Raw genomic sequence first — 20,681 nt, forward strand, 5'->3', positions numbered from 1 at the left:
ACAAACATTTGCAAAAGGCCACCAAGGAGGGGCTAGAACAGATCTGAAGGGTTGTATGACAAGTAATCAGATGAAAAGGACACACACTATAATACTTTAACCTTAGTTATATTTATTATCTACAGTATAGCCTCAAATGAAGCTAAATGACCATAAAGCTGCATCAGAAATAACGTTAACATTACTATCTTCCATCTTATAAAATAATATAAACAATTCTGATATTTCAGGACTGAAGGACTGAGCTAAAAATGCAACATATTCACAAGTCATGGACACAATATGTCTACTATTAGTTACTCAGTGATCAAGCATGAAAACCAAATATCACTCTATTAATTTGGAGCTTTCATTGTTACAAGCAACCGACGATAAAATGCAGAAAACTGTTGAGGTCAGAGGATATCAATTTGGTCATGTAAACTGCAATGCTTCCCTCACTGCTGCTGAGGGAAGTCTTAAAATCAAAGGCAAACACACAGCAGCTTAAGAGGCAGCAGTGGAGCCTTGGCAATTAAAGAGCCCCCCTCTCCCCCTAGGAAAGATGAGTGAAGAGTCTGATCAGGTTGCATCCGCAGGTTGTGCAGTCTCACTCTGTTTGCACTCCCTCTCTGTGAAGAAGCTCCTTTGCTCACTGATGGCTTTCTGTAGAAGGGCGATGTTTACACCATCAACACAGTTCAGCACACGGGCCTGGACCATCACACCAACCCCTGTGAGGCAACAAAATACAGATAACAGACAGGTAATAGGGGCAAAGAGTCCTGCAACTATTTCAAAGAGCTACTTCACTGAATGAGATTTACCATGAAATAGAAGCAAAAAAAATACTGGTAATTAAATTTTATGCATGATGTAAGGAAAAAACAAACATAGTAGTTGCTGACTGGCCACAGGCCCAACACAGTCCATTAATGTATTCTTTCTTTCCACTAGGATAGTTTAAAAATCATCTTTATTACTCAACAACTGCTGATTCTGCAAAAGGTTTTGACTTATACCAAGAAAAACTCAAAACTGCAGGTAAAAAAATCAAGGCAATATTTAAAATACTTCACAGTCATAATAGATCAAATCTTTTCTTACCCTTATTATTTTCTATCTCACCCAGAACTATGTATTGGGCTCCAATTATTGGGTTAAAGGGCTCCACAAACAAAGTATGGACAACCACGTGGTGCTCTTTCGAAGCATGCTGAGCCGACAGTGTAGCCCTGGAGTCCTCAGGCTGATAGCAGACAAGTCTGAAAAATCATTCAAAACATCAGTAGGCTTAGTGTCCAACTCAGTCATGATGACACAATTGAATCTATTATTCCTAGTGGTCCTACCAGAAATCCTTGTAATAGCACATCTTTTGCTACAGACACCTTCTAGTGTCACTCCTTCATTCCATAACCTCCTCCCAGCCCTCTGACCATCCCTATAAAATGTATACTCTGCAGATGTTCTGGGTCAGCTTACCTTTGCAGACTCATACTCTGTGTCAGTAAACCTTTTTAAACCTTTGCTAGCTGCAGTTAAACAGAGTTTACAGAGTTTGACAAAGAGTAACTGTATTTAAAAAAAAAAAAAAGATTTTCTTTTTTAAAGTTACTTCTTCTTCATTTAGATCTCATCAGGTTAAGTTTATAAACAAAAATGTCAAGTATAGATCAGATGAATACGTAGTTTCTAAAAGTATGTTTCATATGGTCAGATTTGTGAAAACTTGCATTCAATCTGTTAAAAGTAAACTCCATTCAGGCCACAGCCGACCAAGTAAAGTTTACTTTACTTAAAAACCTGGACTAGATTCATAAGCAGGTGGTGCAGAGAATTTAAACAGTTTCAGATTTGTGGAACATCTATTCTCTTAGTAAAAACTGAAAAACAACATTTTTTTCCAAATAAAAAATATACTGTGTGCTTTGACTTGCCAAACTTACTTATAAGCTCTTAAAGCAGCATCAAGCAAATCCGGTGTAGAATAAATAAGTCGTTTTCCACTCAGAGCATTACAACTGAGGGGCTGTACAACAAAACCCACCTGCCAAATGTTCTCACTGATTCTCCTTCCTGCATATTTCCAGAGTTTATTTCCCAGGGAAAATGAAACACTGCAGCTGAGGGAAGCATCGCAATGTAAAATCTGTTTGGAAAATCTACACAATGAAGTTTGAAGTGTTGCGGTAGACTGGATACTTCCGGGGTACATGTCACATGACCTGTCATTCTCCACCTCTTTGCGCCTGCGTTAAAAAGAGGCCGTCTAGAGTCGGGTAAACCATAGTCCACGGGCAGGTCTTGTCAGGTTGCAGGACGTTGAAAGATATTAGTGTTTGTAATTTTCCACAATAACTGTTGTTTATAGTCTGTTTTGGAGCCATGAATCCTGATATTGCGAGAGAGCGTGAAAATGCTACATTTGACGTCAATAAACTGACCAATATTTTGGACGGCGGCCCAGAAAAGACCACTAGACGACGAGAAATTGGTGAGTTTGTTTGTTCTGACTTCTTAGCATAAACTGTTATTTTAATTGTTAGGGCCGAGAATTTTATTTTAATGTAATGATAGGGGCGATTTGTTGCAAGTTAGTTGTGAAGGAGAAACATAGACAACTTTACCACAGCAATGCTATAGTCGGCGGTTAGCTGAAAGGTTGCTAGCAGCTACTTTACAGCGGTCGCCAGGTAGTAGTCGGTGTCCGGCATTACAAGAAACTTTTACGTTATTTAGAAACTTGTCTCACGTATGGCCCATTTAAGACGGCATTTTTTAACTTAGGTATGTTAAGGTGGTTTTGCACGTTTTAGAGGTAACATCGGCTTTAGTGTCATTTAGCAAACTTGTTTATACTGTTGAAGAAATTTCACCCAAAGTTTGATGTAGTAGGGTGTTTATTAGTTTTCTGGTATACAGTGGGTTTACTGACACAAAGCATGAGTCTGCAAATGTACGCCGACCTAGAACATTTCCAGAGTACACATTTTATAGGGATGGTCAGAAGGTAGGCAGGAGGCTGTATGTAAATACTAAGGTGAATAGTGATTAATTTGTGGGTAGCTGCTAATCAGTGACAGAGGGTAAGACAACAAAGAACAGAAGGTTAAATCAAGTCGTCTGGTAAACAGAAAAAAAATATAAAATGAAGCATTGATGTATGTGTTTCTGATCATTCCTCTATCCACTTCAGAGTCCCTGGTTTTCAGCGACCCAGACTTTAAAGAGGACGACCCAAACTTCCTGTCCCGCAGTGAACGCTATGATCAGGCTGTCAGAAAAAGTGTTCAAATGATCTTGAAGCTCAGAGAGTATGGCATTGCTGACCCAGAAGAGATCCAGCACTACAAGAGGTATGTGGCGCATGCACGGTCAGATCCACTGTCACTCCTTTAAAGTGCCTCACAAGGAATTTAAGAGTTTTCATTGGTCACAATCACAGTAGATTCAGCCAAAAGCTAAAGGTGACAGCTCCGTGTACTCCTTAATATGCTTTAACAATGTTTTTACATATGAAGAAAACTATTCATACCAGTGACAGAATCATAGGTGTGTTGTGCATAGAGTATATTATTTATGGTAGATGGACTATAAGGCCTCTACACCCTGACTGTACTTTGTGACTGTAGTCAAATTATATAACCCGCCTCTCCTTATGTGCAATGGACAAAGTGACGTTACTGTCTGTTAATTTTAAGTACCAATGGTGTTACAGCTATTTAGTTAATAGAGGCTTAATAATGTTTATTTTTTTCTACAAATGGGCCTATTGTGGGGGGACATGTTGTCGTGTAGGAATCTCACAGTGGTTCAGTGATGGCTAATCAAAATCATGGCAGCGATTTCCAGTAATTGCACAAGATGTAAAGAATCACTTAAATTTGACTTCAGAAGAAATGTGTACTGGAGCCACCTAACCAGTCACCTGTGTACACATGCATGGCTTTCAAACTGGCAAACTCAGTTGGAACAAAGTCCATTTGAGATAAAAAAAAAAAAAATTGTGTCAAAGGGTATACAAGCTCCGTGCTGTTACTGCTTGTACAATGTAGCGTAATATTATTGATGTTTCTTTAAAGAAGTGGAGGCTTCTTTTGTGTTTATGTTGACTGTCAGTGTTTTTTAAGCTCTTTGATACAATACATCTTTACTTGCACTGTATCAGAGGCTGCACATGCTCCTAAAATGATTTCACTTGTTAGACAGATATAGTGTAAACAAGCACTACACAACCCATAAAAGCGACTGCCTTTACAGACTTTTCTGAGAATTTGTTTCAGCTTTCACCGTGCTTTGTGCCATGCACAGGTGCTCTGTCAGACCTATTTGATCTATATGTATGTATATGTCTATATAAGTACTTATCATTTTAATTGTATCTAGTTGTACTTTTTGTACTTTGCCTGCTCTATTCCACAGTAAATGACTGTAGGATAGGTGAGCAAAGGATTGGTTTCCATAAAGACATCATCCAGGATTGTTTCCTTGTTTTCAATACCTGAATAACTTCTCAGATGACACTTAACGAGTTACAAGTTATTAATTTGTATACAGGTGGTAAACTTGGAGGTCAACCTTAATATCACGTTGTATCGTTAATCACCATATGCATAACCTCTATAATGTTTGAATACAGTGAATCTGCACTTCAACTGTTAATCCTTCACCTTCCCTTCACCCAGTATGGTTAGTGTCAACAGGCCTGAGGCTATGGGTCTACACTTTGCCATGTTCCTCCCAACCCTGTACAACATGTGTGACCCTGAGCAGTCAAGGAAATGGTTGCCTCTGGCAGAATCCTTCCAGATCGTGGGCACATATGCCCAAACTGAGATGGGTCACGGTCAGTCCTAGATTCAGCCTTAGACTTATCTATTGGATTTTTTGCTTAAGGCCCTTGAACAAAACTTAATTATACTCAGCTAAAATGGAACAAATTGAAATTTGTGTTATTAGAATGTTTAGCCGAAATGATGACGGGTGAACAAATGGCCATTTTCAGCAAGTCTGAAAAACTATTCAATACCAGGAGTAGCTCTGGAGATTTCTTGTGTTTGACAGATCCAAATCATGTAGAAATTTAAAAGTAGTTGCTTGTGTGTTCTAACAGTTGTACATGCTGTATTAACAAGAGGGATAACGCTACTGCTTTACTAGGTACATGTAGATATATTCATTTTATTAACATAGCCCCACTAGTGGTTCTCCCTTACACCTTCAAAATTTGTGGTATCTTTAAATAAGAACTACTTTGTGTTTCCTCCATCAGCGTTAATCAGTTCTTCTGCTTTCAGTCTCTCATCTCCCTTACTCCTTCTTTATGTAATGATTCTACACCGATGATGAAACTTGTGTGTATTTAGACTATTGCTATTGATTACATTCCATCTTTTTATTTTTTTAACAAATGATCAACTCAGTTTCCAATTATCTGAATCAGTAATTTAGTCTTTCTTGCTGACACTGGTGTATGAATTGACAGATACTAGGAACTGAAAACTAAAACTGGTCAGAAATGTATTTATTTTGTCTGTTTTCATGAAGTCTTGTATTGAAAGCAAGACAAGCAACATCATGCGCTGCAGAACTGCAGTGTCGTCTGGGAGCCCATAATGAGGCCTTTGAAAGTCTCTTTGTAATCTGAGAGGCTGGCAAATCTGTGCGAGAGAGAATGTAGGCCAAGCCAGCAATTGTTTGTTGCCTTTTTCTAACAAGGCCAATTTGATGTTATGATGTTTGCAATGTGGACAAAGTTCCACTGGAAGTTTAGGACTTTATTTATTGAAATTGTGCTTTGGTTTGGTCTAGACTAGGTTAGAGTCCTTGATACCAAACAGTTTAATGACCTAATCTTCCCTTGACCACTTTTGTTGTCCTGCTGGCCTTTAACATTGTCTGTGGTTCTGGCACACGGATGGTAGTGACACCGTGTTCCCTAAAATGAATGCACCTGTCCATTATTATCTGCCACGGCTCAATTTTAGTGTAGAAAATATCCAAATCTTGTCAGTCTGCTTCTTTTCACTGCTGAGAGAAACCTACATGAAACAGATGAGTAGGTTCAATATTCATTTTGTCGGTCAGTATAGCCTTCCTTAACCCTTTCCTCAGGTTAATTCAGGACCAGCTCTCCGTTTAAAGGGTTAAATTCTATCTGCCTATTAGTATTCCACCTAACAGGTTTCAGTAGAATAATTAAGCTGGTGTCGAGGAATACTCGCCTAGGTCCTAACTGTCTTCTTTCAAACGTCTTACCCCTCTTACTCCAATAAATACTCTCTTACTAAGCAGCCCTCCTAAGTAGTAGAATTGATTTATTGACCACGTTTGTTAACGACAGCTTTCCTCTTAAAACTGTGGCACTTGCTGATATTCCTAGGTTCGTTTTAGAGGTTTGGAATACTAACCTCAGGGGTAATGTTTAAATAACTAGTTGGATTAAAGTAACCTTTAAGAACCATTAGATTTAATGCACACAATCAACTTAACTTTTTACCACTATGCAGAATAGGTGAATCATAATAATCTCATAAGACTTCTCTTTAAATGCAATATAGCGTTTTATTAAGCAATTATTAGCAGGGGCACAGCATTAATTCATGATTAAACAATTTAATTATTTCTGATTATTTCTAACTTAACTAAATTAAACTAAGCTGAGCGTACCTAAGAATCTTCTCTAATTAGTAATTTAGGAGAGAGAGCGGACAGCGCTGCCAAGCTGTCACGCCCGGTCTTGACCTACATCTAGTTGAACTCCTCCGTGGACCAGCAGACTCGGTACGAAGTCTTCTTTGGTGTTCTTCATAGGCAGGGGGAGTGGAAAGGTCCCGATAGCCAATCGTTGGTCTGGCACTTATCTTTTGTAGCAGCTGGAACACAAGTGCGGGCGTCTCAGCTGTCTTCTCAGTTGGGTGGTGGTGGTAGAAAGCCCCCGTCTCATCAGGCTGCTTGAGACATGTTGCCAAGACCATATTTGGCCACAGAACTTCCTCAATGTCCTCCTTTCTGCAGTGTCATGGTGTCTTCTGCTTTTTGCCCTGCACACAGCTCAGAACAGCTCAGATTACTTCAATTCAAAACTCACTTAGTTACACAGAATCACTTCTTAAATCATTCTTCTTAGCATGATCAAATAACTCATTTTAAATCATTCTCTTCTATAGCAGTCATCATTTTCAGAATATATATCAGCCTATTAAAATCATTCTTGCATCAAGCATAAGCATAATCATGTGGTTAACTTATATAGTTTCTCATTTTAACTTTTCATTGGTCTGCTTAAAGCTTTTATTTTGGCGGTGGTTGCTCCTGGGATCTCAAATAACTAGGCCCCACTTGACAATTTATACAATTATGAAGTAAATTCTGATATTTATACAATTATGAAGTAAATTCTGAAGTTCTCAATCATTTGTGCGGGCTTTCAAACTGACCAGTGGAACACCTTACTGGTTTAGAACAAGACATTTCTAAAAAAAAAAACCAAACAAACCCTGAAGCTGTTATTTGGATGTTATTACATAAACAAGTCTTGCTTTTCTCTTTGTGTCAAACAGAAATTGGTAGAAACAACCTTTTTGCCTGTTATTTAGTTAATAGTTAGTTAATAGTTTATTTCAGGCAATGACTTTCAGACAACATGATTTCAATGCAGGTATCATTTACACAACAGTAACTGGACAGGTAATTGACTTATTGACTATGGAGATGTGTTGTCTTAGCATGTTGGATAGTGTGTACCATGGGGCGCTGAGATTCATTTTAGATGTGGTCCCCTTACCATTGTGAGCTCTATTCTAAAGTTAGCTGGACATCTTTAAGTGCCTGACGTCTCAGTCATTAGTATGTGTTTATTTACAGAACCATTCAGGGTATGGTTCCTTCCTATTTGTCTTGTCTTTTGACAAGGAAACATGGAGGTCACAATCTCCGATCTGTGGATACTCTGCAGTTTGTTGTCTCCAAAGTACGATCTGAACTGGCCAAGAAAGCATTTAGGTTTTCTGCACCTGATGCTTGGAATAAATTACAATCTGAACTTCAACTTCAAGCCCTCGTTACACTGAATGAGTGTAAAGTTCTGGTTAAATCCTTACAGTCTAGCTGGTCTGTGTGCAAGTGTTACGTGAGCAAGTCTCTTAATGTTGTTAATTTTATCTGTTGTTTACTGTTGTTTATTGTGACGATGCTGCTGCCCTTGCACAGGAGATCTCTGATCTCAATGGGACTAACCTGGTTTAATAAATGCTAAATAAAATAATTTTACATGCAACAATTTTTTTTCAAGTGAAAAGGAGACGGAAAGTCAGAAATTTGTCACAGATTTGATCAGCTTATGATCAGAAACTGTATACACCACCAGCAAACTAAACTCTGGCCAAGATTTAAGTCTCACATGGGGTGTGGGGAAATGTATTGATGCAGTGTTGTTTTAAGTCACTTATGATCATACGCATGTGATAAACCAAATTCAGTGATTCCAGTATGTATGACATTCTGACAAGCTGTTTTAATTTGTCTTTGTCACTTCCATCTTTACTGCTGGCCCACAAAAATGGTCTTTATTTCCTGCCACACTTCTTGTTTGGAACAACATCAATTCTAACCCATAATCGTCCTTTTCTCTTCTCATGCATGTGCATCTACGTTGGCTTAAATATTTGTCTTTGGCTTTCCATCCTTCCCTCTACATTTCCCTCCTTGCATTTTTCCACATCACCACTTACTTTTTTCCCTCCATTTGCACCCTGTGTTGCGTGGCCAAGCTGTGTGCACCCTGACAGGCCAGAGCCTTTGGATCTGCATCTGGGGATGTTCCTGCCTACACTTCTCAACCAGGCCACCCCAGAGCAAATGGACCGCTTCTTCATGCCCGCCTGGAACCTAGAGATCATCGGCACCTACGCTCAGACAGAGATGGGCCACGGTAAAATGGCACTAAAACAAAGCAGTGCAAAACATCAGACGTGCTTGGAAGTGTTTTGGGATTTCTTTTTGTTTTTTTCAGACTGAACCGTCAAAAAGAAAACGGGGTTATTCACTGTGCTCTCGATATACACTAAAGTTCTACAGTAATAATGATATTTTTGGTTCTATATTGCATGTTTTAAAGTCTATCATTTCTCGTTTACATAATGGAGGACTAACCAGTCCCTCCAGGAATTCGCGATGTTGCGATCGCGCGAATTCACGCGAAATCAACCAATCTCCGCACATTTTGCGTGGCCTTGCAATTTTGTCCAGTCACCGCAAGCTTTTGTGGAAATGGGTTGGAATGTTAATTAATTTTGGAATAAATATTGTCAATTATAGTGTTGAAACATGTTCTACAAGCTGGAAAAAATGCAGCTTTTTAGCAATTGGCACTGTCTCCCGCAATTTCTTCACAACAAATTAGCTTAAAACATCGCAACTTTTATCACAATTTTTTAGAAAAGCTGCTGCGAATTCAGGCATTTTCGGCCGCAACAATCACGAAATACGCCCGCCAAATCCAGGAGGGACTGACTAATACATTTTGTAGTGATTACTGATATGTTTTTAAAATGCAGATTTCTTCTTAACTTCCATTAATAGTTATCTGGAAAAGATAATTGTTGTGGGAATCTAACGTCCTTGCCATTATTTGTATAAAATGCGAGTAATGATGCAAGAGTGATGACTGAGATTCTTATCAAATTAACAATTTTGCTTGATTGTCTATGCTAATTTAGGCTCAAATGATAGTATATGGAGTGAAAATATCTATAATCATCCATCATTTTAAACGGCCTGTTTAGCGAATAGATTTTTTCAAAAGTAAGAAAATGGTGGTCACAGCTCTGAAAATATGCTTTCCGTTTGTACCAAAAATAGATTTTTCTGTTTGATTTCGTGCCCAAACCTCATAGTCCCTCACTGGATGTTCTATTCCCTGATTGTCAAAAAAACGTACTACCTACTTAGAAAACTACCCTTCTTGTTGTTTTATCTGCCTGTTTTAATGTGTTTTTGTCTTCACTAACAATCTTTGTTTTTTCTTTTGTTTGATTTCTTTGTCTTGGGTTGGAATCTGTCCTTTATTGCAGACAAGTACACCAAGATGCAATTTAGCTTGAATGGCATGCTGCACATATGGCATGAAATTGTCTGTCTTAAAATACGACTGCTATATATTCAGATCTGTCAAACACATACAAACTGTAGGGCTTCACTCCTTTATTTTGGTTTCATCCATTTTATTCTAAATTGAAATGAGATCAGAGTCTAATTCATGCTAATTTCAAACTGTTGGGCCAAACACATTTTTTATTCATTATTCTGTTAAATGTTGTCAGTTATATTTTTGCTTGTGTTACTGACGCTACACTGTTATGATATCATGTGTGACTGATCCTTTAGTCTTGTCATATAAGCTAATGTTAGCGCTTAGTTTTATGCTTAACAGATAAATATGTGATTGTTTCTTTGTCAGTGGTGTTTATTAACTCATTTAGGCTTTTCAGCTGTATACTCTGCATGTGTGTCTTCTATGTGTGTGTTTGGTGGTCTCTTTGATGTATTGTCTCACTCCAGGCACACACCTCAGAGGGCTGGAGACCACAGCCACATATGACCCATCCACACAGGAGTTTGTCTTGAACAGCCCCACTGTGAGCTCCATCAAATGGTGGCCTGGAGGACGTAAGCACATTTACACTGTCATGTGTTTGTTCTGTTAGGCTCAGTACCAGACCCAGAGTTATTTTGCAGCTTTGAAATTGCATATTGTAAACATTTCTGTGATCATAGAAAGGGAATTTAATCATGAATAAAGAACAATAATCATTATAGTTTTTTCTCAAGATATTAAGTGCCTTTGCACAGACTAAACCTGACTGACGTTTAGAGTAAACTAGTTTTACATTCTCTCTCTTTCTGTTTCTAGTTGGAAAGACCTCCAACTATGCCATAGTTTTGGCCCAGCTGTACAGTCTTGGAAATTGCCATGGTCTGCACGCTTTCATTGTACAGATCCGTGACATAAACACACACAAACCCCTGCCAGGTAACCACAGTCTGCAAAGTCTTTTTTGATATGGTGTTTGTGGTAAAGCCAGTCATCCTGTTCTTTCCTGTTTCTGCCCCCCTTCTTTTTCCGTCTTGTCTTATTTTGTCACCCTTGTGCTTACTCTCTCACTTTCTTTGTCTCTCTTAGGTATTGTAGTTGGAGATATCGGCCCCAAGTTTGGCTTTCATGAAGTTGACAATGGCTTCCTGAAATTGGAGAATGTACGAATTCCACGGGAGAACATGCTGATGAAATACTCCAAGGTGATGTTACAGTATTTGAGTAGCTACATTAAAACCACATTGGTTTACTGAGGTTAGATGGAATTAAGAAACTTTTAAAGTTGATAGACAGTTCTTGATGTCTAAGGCTTGTCCTTTTTTCATCTGAAAAAATTGCCATCATTGTAATTACACCCAATAAATTGCATTTAGAAGCTAGAATGACTCTGTGTCCACTAGGTGGCGCCAGATGGCTCCTATGTGAAGCCACCGAGTACCAAGCTGACCTATGGCACTATGGTGTTCATCCGCTCAATGATTGTTGGCTCATCAGCAGTGGCACTTGCAAAGGCTTGCACCATCGCCATCCGCTACAGTGCTGTTCGTCACCAGTCTGAAATCCGGGCGGGGTCAGTTACTCCATAATCACTACTTTGGAGCTAAAGCTCCTACCTGTATTGCACTAACTGATGGTTCATTGCACATATATTTATGTTGTAGGTTTGTATATATTAGTGTGTCTCTTTGTACTTATATTGTCTTTTATAAAAGTGTTTTTATATTGTCTTATGGCTGAAACTGGGACCAGGGTCCAGTTTCGTATTGTTTCATGTGCCAATGTGGAATGATATGACGATAAAGAACCTTTGACCTTTGATAAAACGCACTTCAGCAAACAAGAAAAACATTGCGTAGTTCAGGAGTTGCAAGTACAAGAAAACATATGATTAAGGATATATATGGAGGCTCAAAATTTGATTTTACTTAAAAGCCCTGGATTTTCAAGTTTTGGAATTTGAGTGCACGATGTAAACTGTTAATTCCATAAATAATGACCTACAAGACAATTGATTTGCAAAAGTTGCAAAGGTCCCTCGAGAACATGGTAATTTGTACAAAGCACAAAAGGTATTATGTACCAGATTATAAGTATGTGAGTGTATGATAAGAATTGGATTACAGAAAGTCTAAAATGTGTCAACTAGAATTCCTGCACATCTTGGATAGGTCCTCTGGAACAAGAGTACATGGCATGTTAAATTCACAAAGCCTCGATGGTCAAAGTTATACATTTGGAAATGACGGCGATTTTAAACTCAAATCTATTGCCACTCTTCCACAGAGAGCCGGAGCCTCAAATCCTCGACTACCAGACGCAGCAGTACAAACTGTTCCCTCTGCTGGCCATGGCCTATGCCTTCAAATTTGTTGGCCAGTATATGAAGCAAACCTACCTCCGCATCAGTGAAGACATCAACCATGGGAATTTCAGCGAGCTGCCTGAGGTACTGACTTGACATCCACATGTAGGATGTGATCTAGGTCTAATGATAAACTACTGAGGATGACACCTTTTGTTAAAGTAGACTGAACGTCAGTCTAGGTCATTCCAACTATTCTTGGGGAGGTGTGTGGCAGTTACGTTTATGGTTAACACTGGTTTAATCATTACAACTCCAGATAAGTTTGCATCTTGATATTCATGTTAGCTTGGTCTGTCAGGCTCTTTGACCCATGCAGTATACTCCCTAAGCACTCAGCCATCAGGTCAGCCTATAAACATACGATATCTAAAAAAATTACAAAAAATTAATGAAAGTGAAAATTCACAGTAAGGCTCCAGACTGCAGTGTGCAAGTTAAAATTTCAAGTGGTTGTTAAGCTGTATGCGTGTCATTCTAACCGGCACAGGCAGCTAACCCTAACAGTGGTGGGAAGTAGTACTTTTATAATTTTGGTGTACTGCAGAATTTACAGTCAAAAATGCGATGATCTCACGAAATGTGCAGCACTGTTTTTTTCCGCTCATAGAAAGACTGCATGTGGAAAAAAAAGTCACTGTTATACACTGGTCAGCGGTTGAACAGCCTGTTTGACCTTAAACGCATTTTCAACAAATTGCCTATTCTCTGTTTTTTGTCTCTTGCTCCTGTTTCTTCTTTTTGCATTTTGAAGCTCTGTTTACGATCCACCAGCGCAAAATGCGAATACTTGCAAGTTTTCCCCATGTGCATGTTGGATAAATATGACATTAGAATGCCCTAGTTTAACCTATTTCAAAGTCACTTTTGGTCACACACTTGTCTGAGTACCATAGGTACCCTGCAGTGTGGGGTGTTTAAGGAATATTCTTAAGTTGTAGTGTCTCTCGATAAGCAGATGTTCAGCAAGTAATGAGTTTTTCCTCTGACAAGGTGGGAGGTGTGGCCAATTGAGAAAATTGGTCTCACCGGTGCTACCAGTGAAAAAATTAGTCCGAAGCCCTGCACAGTATTGTGTATATGCAGCAAGTGCATTGTGATCACGGCTTCAGGACCTATTGAGTTTAAAATTGACTGCATGAAGCAATTCTCACCCTCTTTCCCTCCAATCTGAAGCTCCATGCCTTGTCTGCGGGTCTGAAGGCCTTCACCACATGGGAAGCCAACTCTGCCATCGAGGTGTGCCGCATGTCATGTGGTGGCCACGGTTACTCTCGAAGCAGTGCCTTGCCAGACATTTATGTCGATTTCACCCCTACCTGCACCTACGAGGGAGAGAATACCGTCATGATGCTGCAGACTGCCAGGTAACTCGTCCCACAGAAATGTGTGTAGGGCTGAGTTCACAGCCTGCCAAGTTTTCCACCTGCAGATATGTGTCTTTCATTACGGAGTTGTTTGCTCACACAGTCTGTTTAATTGCTAAGTACAGATGCTTAAATTACATAGCATGCAGTACTTTTTTGCATTTTTATCTTGTTTTTTTTTAAAACCGTAAGATCAAAACAGGGACAAATACAGACGTAAACATACACCCACACAACAGCTTACTATACCACAAGTGGAGACACACCCTCACTCCTCCCACAGGAAAAGCAAACATGCTGCCAAAAATGGTTTTATATCACCAGTTCTATAAAGGTCAGCAGTTCAATTTCCGAAACGGGTTATGTGAGATTTTGTTCTTTGAAGGGACATTATTTCCCTTTTAAGGACATTTGAACAGTTTTTTTTTTTAAATGTTCAGTTAGATGAACTGGACAATGATAATGATGTTGTAAACAAGAATGAAGTGGGATGAATAGGTTGCTATATTACCACAGACTAGTATCAGGTGTTTTTTTTTTAATGACTATGATTGTGATTACTGTCATCGAGTTTAATGTGAAGCTTTAAAAAAATATGTACAAAGTATACACATCATCACTGCTAAAACTGAGTTGAACTTCTTTATAAACTGATTTCACACAGGTTTTTAAAGTTGCTGAAATAACTGAACGAAGAAAGAAAAATGCCAAAATTGTATTTTTTCTGTGACTTTTCCCTTTCATTGTAAACTGACACTACTTTTTAAACCTGTTCAAAGCCTAAACTGTGAGTGCCCTCCACTTTTTCCTCTGCAGGTATCTGGTGAAAAGCTACCGACAGGCCAAAGCAGGCCAACGGCTGAGTGGCATTGTGTCATACCTGAATGAAGCACAGAGTCGGGGGGTGCAGCCACAACCTGTTGCTGCTAGACCAACCGTGGTTGACGTTAATGACCTGAGCAGCCTGGTGGAGGTCTACAAACTCCGAGCTGCCATGTAAGGCAATTACCTACTAACTGTGACCGTGATCTGTGTCTTCATTTCTGGTTTCTACGTTTCCATACGTAGAAAAAATGTGCACTTGGTTTCTGCTTAATGCCTAAAAGAGAGGAGGGATTAAGGCTGACACATAGTCTGTTTTTGTGTCTAAGGTGTTGTTTTTAAGTTGTCAACATTAATTAACTTTCCAGCTTCAGTCTGCGGGTTTCTTCTTGCACATTGCATTTGTAATTTTTTTTTTTTTTTATAGACATGATGTACTCTGTTGATTGTGTCACTGAACACTATGAGCCGTAGTCACATCTGAATCTGTTTGGCAGTCAGTGTCAGCTGTAGTGAGCTCAAAGAGTCACCAAGTCTGGTGTGTGTTAAGAATGTTTTATTTTATTTTTTTAGCATTTTAATTTGTCGTATTCTTTAATTTAAGAATGATAGATTTGATTGTCAATAGCTAATTAGTGAAAACAAAGGAAAACTCTTAGGTGCTTTAGTGTCAGCCATGAAATTGTACGGACAAGTTGGTCAGGCTGTTAAGGTGTAAAGTATCTGTGAGTTCTTAATGCACTCCTCCACTCTTTGGTTAATGCAGATTATATATCTGTGTTTATAGTCTAGTTGACTTGGCAGCGAAGAGCATCCAGCAGGAGTTGCAGCGCAGGAGGAGCCAAGAGGATGCCTGGAACAACAGCGCTATCGACCTGGTCAGAGCCTCAGATGTAAGTTAAGTTCGTTATAGAAAGATGCTATGAATTAATTTCCTGATTTTAATCTGCTTTTTCATCTCTTTATCAAATGCAGTTGTGAGCCAGTGTAGCCGTGGTTGTGGCATCAATGTATTTTGTATTTATGTTATCATTATGTAGTTTAAAACATTCCATAGCTTGATTCAGAGATTTGTCTTTAGAAGAATAACAAGTGCAGAAATTGTGCTCTTTTATTTTTTAAAGTCAAACTCATATTCTACTCGCTCCTCCATATTTTTTTCCTTTTTTTTGGCCTCACTTGTTGCTCTGAGTTTCCATTATTCATTCAGCTTCCTTCCTTCCCGTTTGTTTCCAGGCGCACTGCCACTATGTTGTAGTGAAGCTCTTTGCTGACAAGCTAGGGGAGGTTGGTGACACAGCCATACACTCAGTGCTGTCAGCCCTGGCTCTGCTCTACGCTCTGCACGGCATCACAAAGAACTCTGGAGACTTCCTACAGGTCAGAAAAATCACAGTATATTTAAATGATATGGTCCACAGACAGTGCATATTGTAGGTGTTGCAGACATATTCATTAAAGTTGCTCCAGTTATTTGCATATTTCCTGGGCTGCCAGGTCCTCTGTCAGCTTTCAGATGAAGAAGCCTTAATTTTCTCTTTATCGTTGAACTAACAAAATGGGGCTTTTGTGCGTTAGATCTGTATGCCAAGCGTCTTTTTTTTTGCTGTGTTTTTGTTTATCGGTGACAACCCAATATCTCTGCTGTCTGTTCTCTTATCATTTGGGCAGCTGACTGAGGTCTCCATCTTTTTCTATTATTTTCAGGCTGGACTGCTGAGTGTTCCCCAAGTGATGCAGAGTTCTCTTCGCATCAAGGAGCTGCTCTCTCAGTTGAGGCGCAATGCTGTGGCACTTGTAGATGCCTTTGACATCCATGATAAGAAGCTGAATTCAGTTCTGGGACGATATGATGGGAACGTCTACGAGCACATGTTCGAATGGGCTCGCCGCTCACCCCTTAATGCCACAGAGGTTGGTCTGGGTCACTGGAGTAACACAATAGTTGTCACATTTCATTGCTCAATCATGGTGGCAATAAAAGTTGCTCTTGCATTCATCTGCAGCATACCATTCTCACACATCTGTCTCCTTACTCTCGCCTCAGATGGGCTTTTATGAGATGAGATCTACTCTGTTGAAGCTTCACAACCAATAAAAAATGAAAAATGACAGTCTGTATTCGTGATACGCCAGTAATAATACCATTTTCAAATCTTAACTCGATGATAGAAGCAGATTAAGACATAGATGCCTATAGTAATAATTTTGCTGGTTGGAATATTGGCACCACTAATATTTTAGAGTTAAAAAGCTTTAAAAATATTTTTACAGCTTCATTTAAATTGTTGTATATTGTGACATGGCCATCACTATAAAGATTGTGGAATTATTTAAACATTTCCATTTCTCCTGACCCATGGAGAAAGACTTAGCTAGCTGTATTATGATCCATTATCATGTATTATAGCAGCCCACTCTAGTTGTGGCTACAGTGAGAGTCTGTGCACCCTCAGCTGTGCCTGCCCACTTATGTCTGCACAATTGCATTTAGAAAGGAAGAACAGAGGAACTGGTTCACCAGCTCTCTTACTGGCCACTGTTGAGACAGACTGGAGTAGTGATAATGATGGCAGGCTTGGAATGACACAGCTGTCACTGACTGAGTGCAGCCACCCTAGTGCTTTGGTTACTATGATTATGGCTGTGACACATTTGACTTTACTGGTTGTAGCTCTGACTGCATGCAGCCGTTATGCATGTGGTGTTAGTTTTGCTGACTGGTGCATTGTATTGAAGCTACTATACTCCTTTATTATTGCAGGGTGTTGGTACCATATACTGAACAGAAATCTAAACGCAGCATTTCTCTTAAATTCATCTATTGTTTTTAACATAGGAAAGTTTGTATTTGTTGTGCCAACACATGGCATTTCTACAGCATGAACCAACCAAATAGGAAATAATATTGGAAATGATAACATTCAGATCAAGAGTTGGGTAATGGACCAAATTCTACGAGTCGGAGCATTCACCATTTGCATTATGTAATGCCACATATCTGTGACACTAGGAGTTAATAAAGTTGTCCATGCTGGCTTGTGGAATGTTTTGGGGAACAGGATCCATCCAAACATGGCAGATTATCCGTTGTACCGTGTTGTCTGCAATAATTTCTTAGATGACACACAGTGGAGTTGTGGATGTTCAAATGTCTGGCTGCAGCACTAACTGCCAGCATCCCGAACGGCCTGTTCTCTTGTCATCTGTGATATTGTGCCATTTGAATTAATCTGCATTTTAGGGAGCCTTTTATGGTCTCTGGTCAGAGGAGAATCTGTGTGGTGGACGCACTGTGGTCATGAATTTATCACCAGCTGAACAGCTCAAAAACTTTGTGCGCAATTGGCTAAAGTTAACTATTATTAAATCCTAACAACAAAAGAAGTTAATTTGTATTCTAAGTAAATATCTTTGTACAGTGAAGATTGAATTCCAAGGGTCACATTATTCTTGTAAGTTGCATAATTTACAGGAATGAAAGGTATCTTGATTTAAATAGATTTCTTTGACTAAGTTAGCCCTAACAGATTGTAGATCCAAATGCCATCTTGTGCTTCAAACTTGGTCTGTCATCATATACATTATCGCCTTAGGTTCTGCACATTATTTCAGCTTAAACCTTGCTTCATGCATTTTTTTTTTATTTTTTTTACTTACTTCTTCAGGTCCATGAATCCTTCCACAAGTACTTGAAGCCTCTGCGGTCCAACCTGTGAGCTGGCCTTAACTGGACCTTCCCTCCTGACTGTGACCCTTCAAATCTACATGCATGGGAACAAGTGTAACAGTGCTAACCTCTCGTATCAACCCCATGATGCTCTTCATTTGCCACCACCTGGTATATACCAGGAAACCGAATACAATCAGTCCCTTCAAAGGCCACGGTAGACATAAAACTGACCCTCAAGAATGATGGAGAGATGATATAACAAAAAGACAGGGGTGGACAGAAAATGAGAAAACCAGGAATGAAAATCAATGATGAGTACTAATGAAATAAAGTGAGTCTGTGTTTATAGAAATAGCTTTTATGAGATTAAAAAACAATCGTATTTACAGTTTTAGATTGCCATGTTTTCTCAGCAGTATGTCCATTGTAGAGTTAGAGTATCTCATCTTTCACGTCTTCATTTTCTGCTGTGTGCCTGAAGCCTCCTGTCTGAGCCAGTCAAGATAGAAATGCCATGATAACTTTGTTTTTTCTCAAGAAGAACAGAATGCCATTATGAATGTTACATAATGTCAATGAGCAAACCAACAGCAACATTTGTTTTGGCTGTTTCCCCTGATTACAAGGATCAACATGCTACTTAAAAATAACTGAGTGTTTGTAATATCTGTTGAAAAGTCATGAATTTGTTCATGAGATTCATCAGTTGACTTTCACAAGGTTGCTCAGAGTCAGACAAGACTGCACCCATGAAATATATTATGACAGACTTCAAAGTTAATTACAGTTTGCACTGGGCAAATTGTCCTGTAAAATGCTATGACAAAACTGATTTTTGCATTGTTGAATAAAACCTCTGCATACATTGTATGCAGGTTCAGTGAGAATTATAATTACTGCACCTTAATGGTCACACCCTCAAGTAGATGTTTCAATCAAAATGTATAATTTTAGTACCAAATACTTCATCCTTGTGGTCTAGAAAGATGTCTGATTGAAGTTGTTGGTTTCCTCCTTTGTAGAGAACGGTGGCTGTGGTCACTTTGAATCTATATGCCACTTTACTCTCCCACAAGACAGAAAAAAAAAACTAACAGTAGAGCGATCTGCATTTAGTCTCAGTTCCACCACCTTTCAAATCTGTTGCTGTATAATGAATGTCATATTTGACTAATTCAACTAGACATGCACTGGCACAGAGGTTAATTGTACTCCATTGATAGAAACTTGGCTCAATAGACAGCCAAGAGGTCCAGAAGAGGACAATGTATGAGACAGTGGAATGATTTGGGACTTCCAAACACTTGTAGGAGATTAGTCAGCACTTTGTGGTCCAAAATTCTTCAGTTTCTGACAAATTTGGCTGATTTTGCAGCTGTGTGTTGGATCATTAGAATTAATTATTTTACTAGCATTCACAAAGTTTTGAATGTGTTTGTGTGTCAAAGTTTTCTGCAGATGATGTGGTGAGGTTAAGTATGTCAAATGTATGAAAAGCCCCTGTGAGAGGAGTAAGTTTGAATTTCTGGCACCTGCTAAGCATTCATTGAAGCTACATATGCACTGTGTATGTGCATTAGTATTCTCCCTCCCTACTGTGTGGGGTTGATGTATTATGAAGAGTTGCACCCTGGTCAGCGTCTGGTTCATGTTTTAGTTTGCTTTTAATCAAGCACATTTTAGACAAACTGTAACTTATGTGTAGATCAGTTTTCCTGTTTTTTGTTATTGCAGTTCACAAAACAATGTTTTAGGAAAATCTGTGATAAATTGACTGAACCAGCAAAAATATAACATTTCAGAATTGGTATATTTATGCACTTTTGTTTATCTCAGACTGTAGTCATTAATTTTTCTCTGTGAGCAATCAAATGCCTAAATAGGAGCTACTGAAAGTGAGTAAAATTAGCAACAGAGCTACTAAAATACATTTTTATGAGATTTTGTGACTGTAATGACACTACGATGGAAAGAGAGCTTTATTCTAATGCCTCACTGTAAACTGTAAAGATGATTTGTGTGATAAGTATGTGCCTGAGGAAGGTTTCTTTCCCTAACTAATGGAGAATGTTCACTCACAAGGCTCTTAGTGTTTTCTTTTCTGCATTTACATAAACCTGAAATCATCGTTTCTGCACAGTGACTAAGCTGTTTGTTAAGCATATTTCATGTGATAATTTGTCAACTTGCTGATTTTTAATGATTGGTAAATAATTTGACTTGAACTATCTTAATAAAAAAATAAATAATACACATGTGTTGTCTTTATCTTGATCTTGTAATGTGCTTGAATTGATTTTCAAGCTGACTAAAAGCCTTCTTTGAAAAACAGCGTGAAAGATGAAGCCATTAATCGGAGAGGTTCTAATTTAAAATGCT

At 38.8% G+C, this 20,681-nt stretch overlaps 2 protein-coding genes across 3 annotated transcripts; one reads left to right on the forward strand and one right to left on the reverse strand.

Annotated features, from left to right (window-relative positions):
- Window positions 1–92: 92 nt before the first annotated feature.
- Window positions 93–2,214, reverse strand: ten1 (TEN1 subunit of CST complex). The gene is made up of 3 exons (XM_022213069.2): window positions 2,030–2,214; window positions 1,087–1,244; window positions 93–713 (listed from the first exon to the last, which is right to left on the reverse strand). The coding sequence occupies exons 1-3, from the start codon at window positions 2,212–2,214 to the stop codon at window positions 562–564; spliced, it is 495 nt and encodes a 164-aa protein (XP_022068761.2). The 3' UTR covers window positions 93–561.
- A 15-nt stretch (window positions 2,215–2,229) lies between these two features.
- On the forward strand, window positions 2,230–19,445 carry acox1 (acyl-CoA oxidase 1, palmitoyl). 2 transcript variants are annotated; one of them, XM_022213068.2, is made up of 14 exons: window positions 2,230–2,476; window positions 3,179–3,338; window positions 4,668–4,828; window positions 10,543–10,650; window positions 10,895–11,014; window positions 11,165–11,280; window positions 11,479–11,648; window positions 12,362–12,524; window positions 13,617–13,807; window positions 14,624–14,803; window positions 15,417–15,522; window positions 15,866–16,009; window positions 16,337–16,543; window positions 18,298–19,445. In XM_022213068.2, the coding sequence occupies exons 1-14, from the start codon at window positions 2,368–2,370 to the stop codon at window positions 18,346–18,348; spliced, it is 1,986 nt and encodes a 661-aa protein (XP_022068760.1). In that variant the 5' UTR covers window positions 2,230–2,367; the 3' UTR covers window positions 18,349–19,445. The 2 variants fall into 2 exon arrangements, with proteins under 2 accessions (XP_022068760.1, XP_022068759.1); XM_022213067.2 differs by lacking the exon at window positions 4,668–4,828 and adding an exon at window positions 8,754–8,914.
- The last annotated feature ends 1,236 nt before the right edge of the window (window positions 19,446–20,681 follow it).

The sequence above is a fragment of the Acanthochromis polyacanthus genome, chromosome 3, assembly GCF_021347895.1.
Source record: "Acanthochromis polyacanthus isolate Apoly-LR-REF ecotype Palm Island chromosome 3, KAUST_Apoly_ChrSc, whole genome shotgun sequence".
Lineage (NCBI taxonomy): Eukaryota > Metazoa > Chordata > Actinopteri > Pomacentridae > Acanthochromis > Acanthochromis polyacanthus.

What these genes read in the sequence shown, in the direction of transcription:
- ten1 (XM_022213069.2), bottom strand. Translation starts at nt 2,214, where the DNA reads ATGACAGGTCATGTGACATGTACCCCGGAAGTATCCAGTCTACCGCAA. An exon ending in TCAGTGAGAACATTTGGCAG is followed by an intron (nt 1,245 to 2,029) that starts GTGGGTTTTGTT and finishes ATGATTTTTCAG; the next exon opens with ACTTGTCTGCTATCAGCCTG. An exon ending in TGAGATAGAAAATAATAAGG is followed by an intron (nt 714 to 1,086) that starts GTAAGAAAAGAT and finishes GTTGCCTCACAG; the next exon opens with GGGTTGGTGTGATGGTCCAG.
- acox1 (XM_022213068.2), top strand. Translation starts at nt 2,368, where the DNA reads ATGAATCCTGATATTGCGAGAGAGCGTGAAAATGCTACATTTGACGTC. An exon ending in ATGATGCTGCAGACTGCCAG is followed by an intron (nt 13,808 to 14,623) that starts GTAACTCGTCCC and finishes TTTCCTCTGCAG; the next exon opens with GTATCTGGTGAAAAGCTACC. An exon ending in ACTCTGGAGACTTCCTACAG is followed by an intron (nt 16,010 to 16,336) that starts GTCAGAAAAATC and finishes TATTATTTTCAG; the next exon opens with GCTGGACTGCTGAGTGTTCC.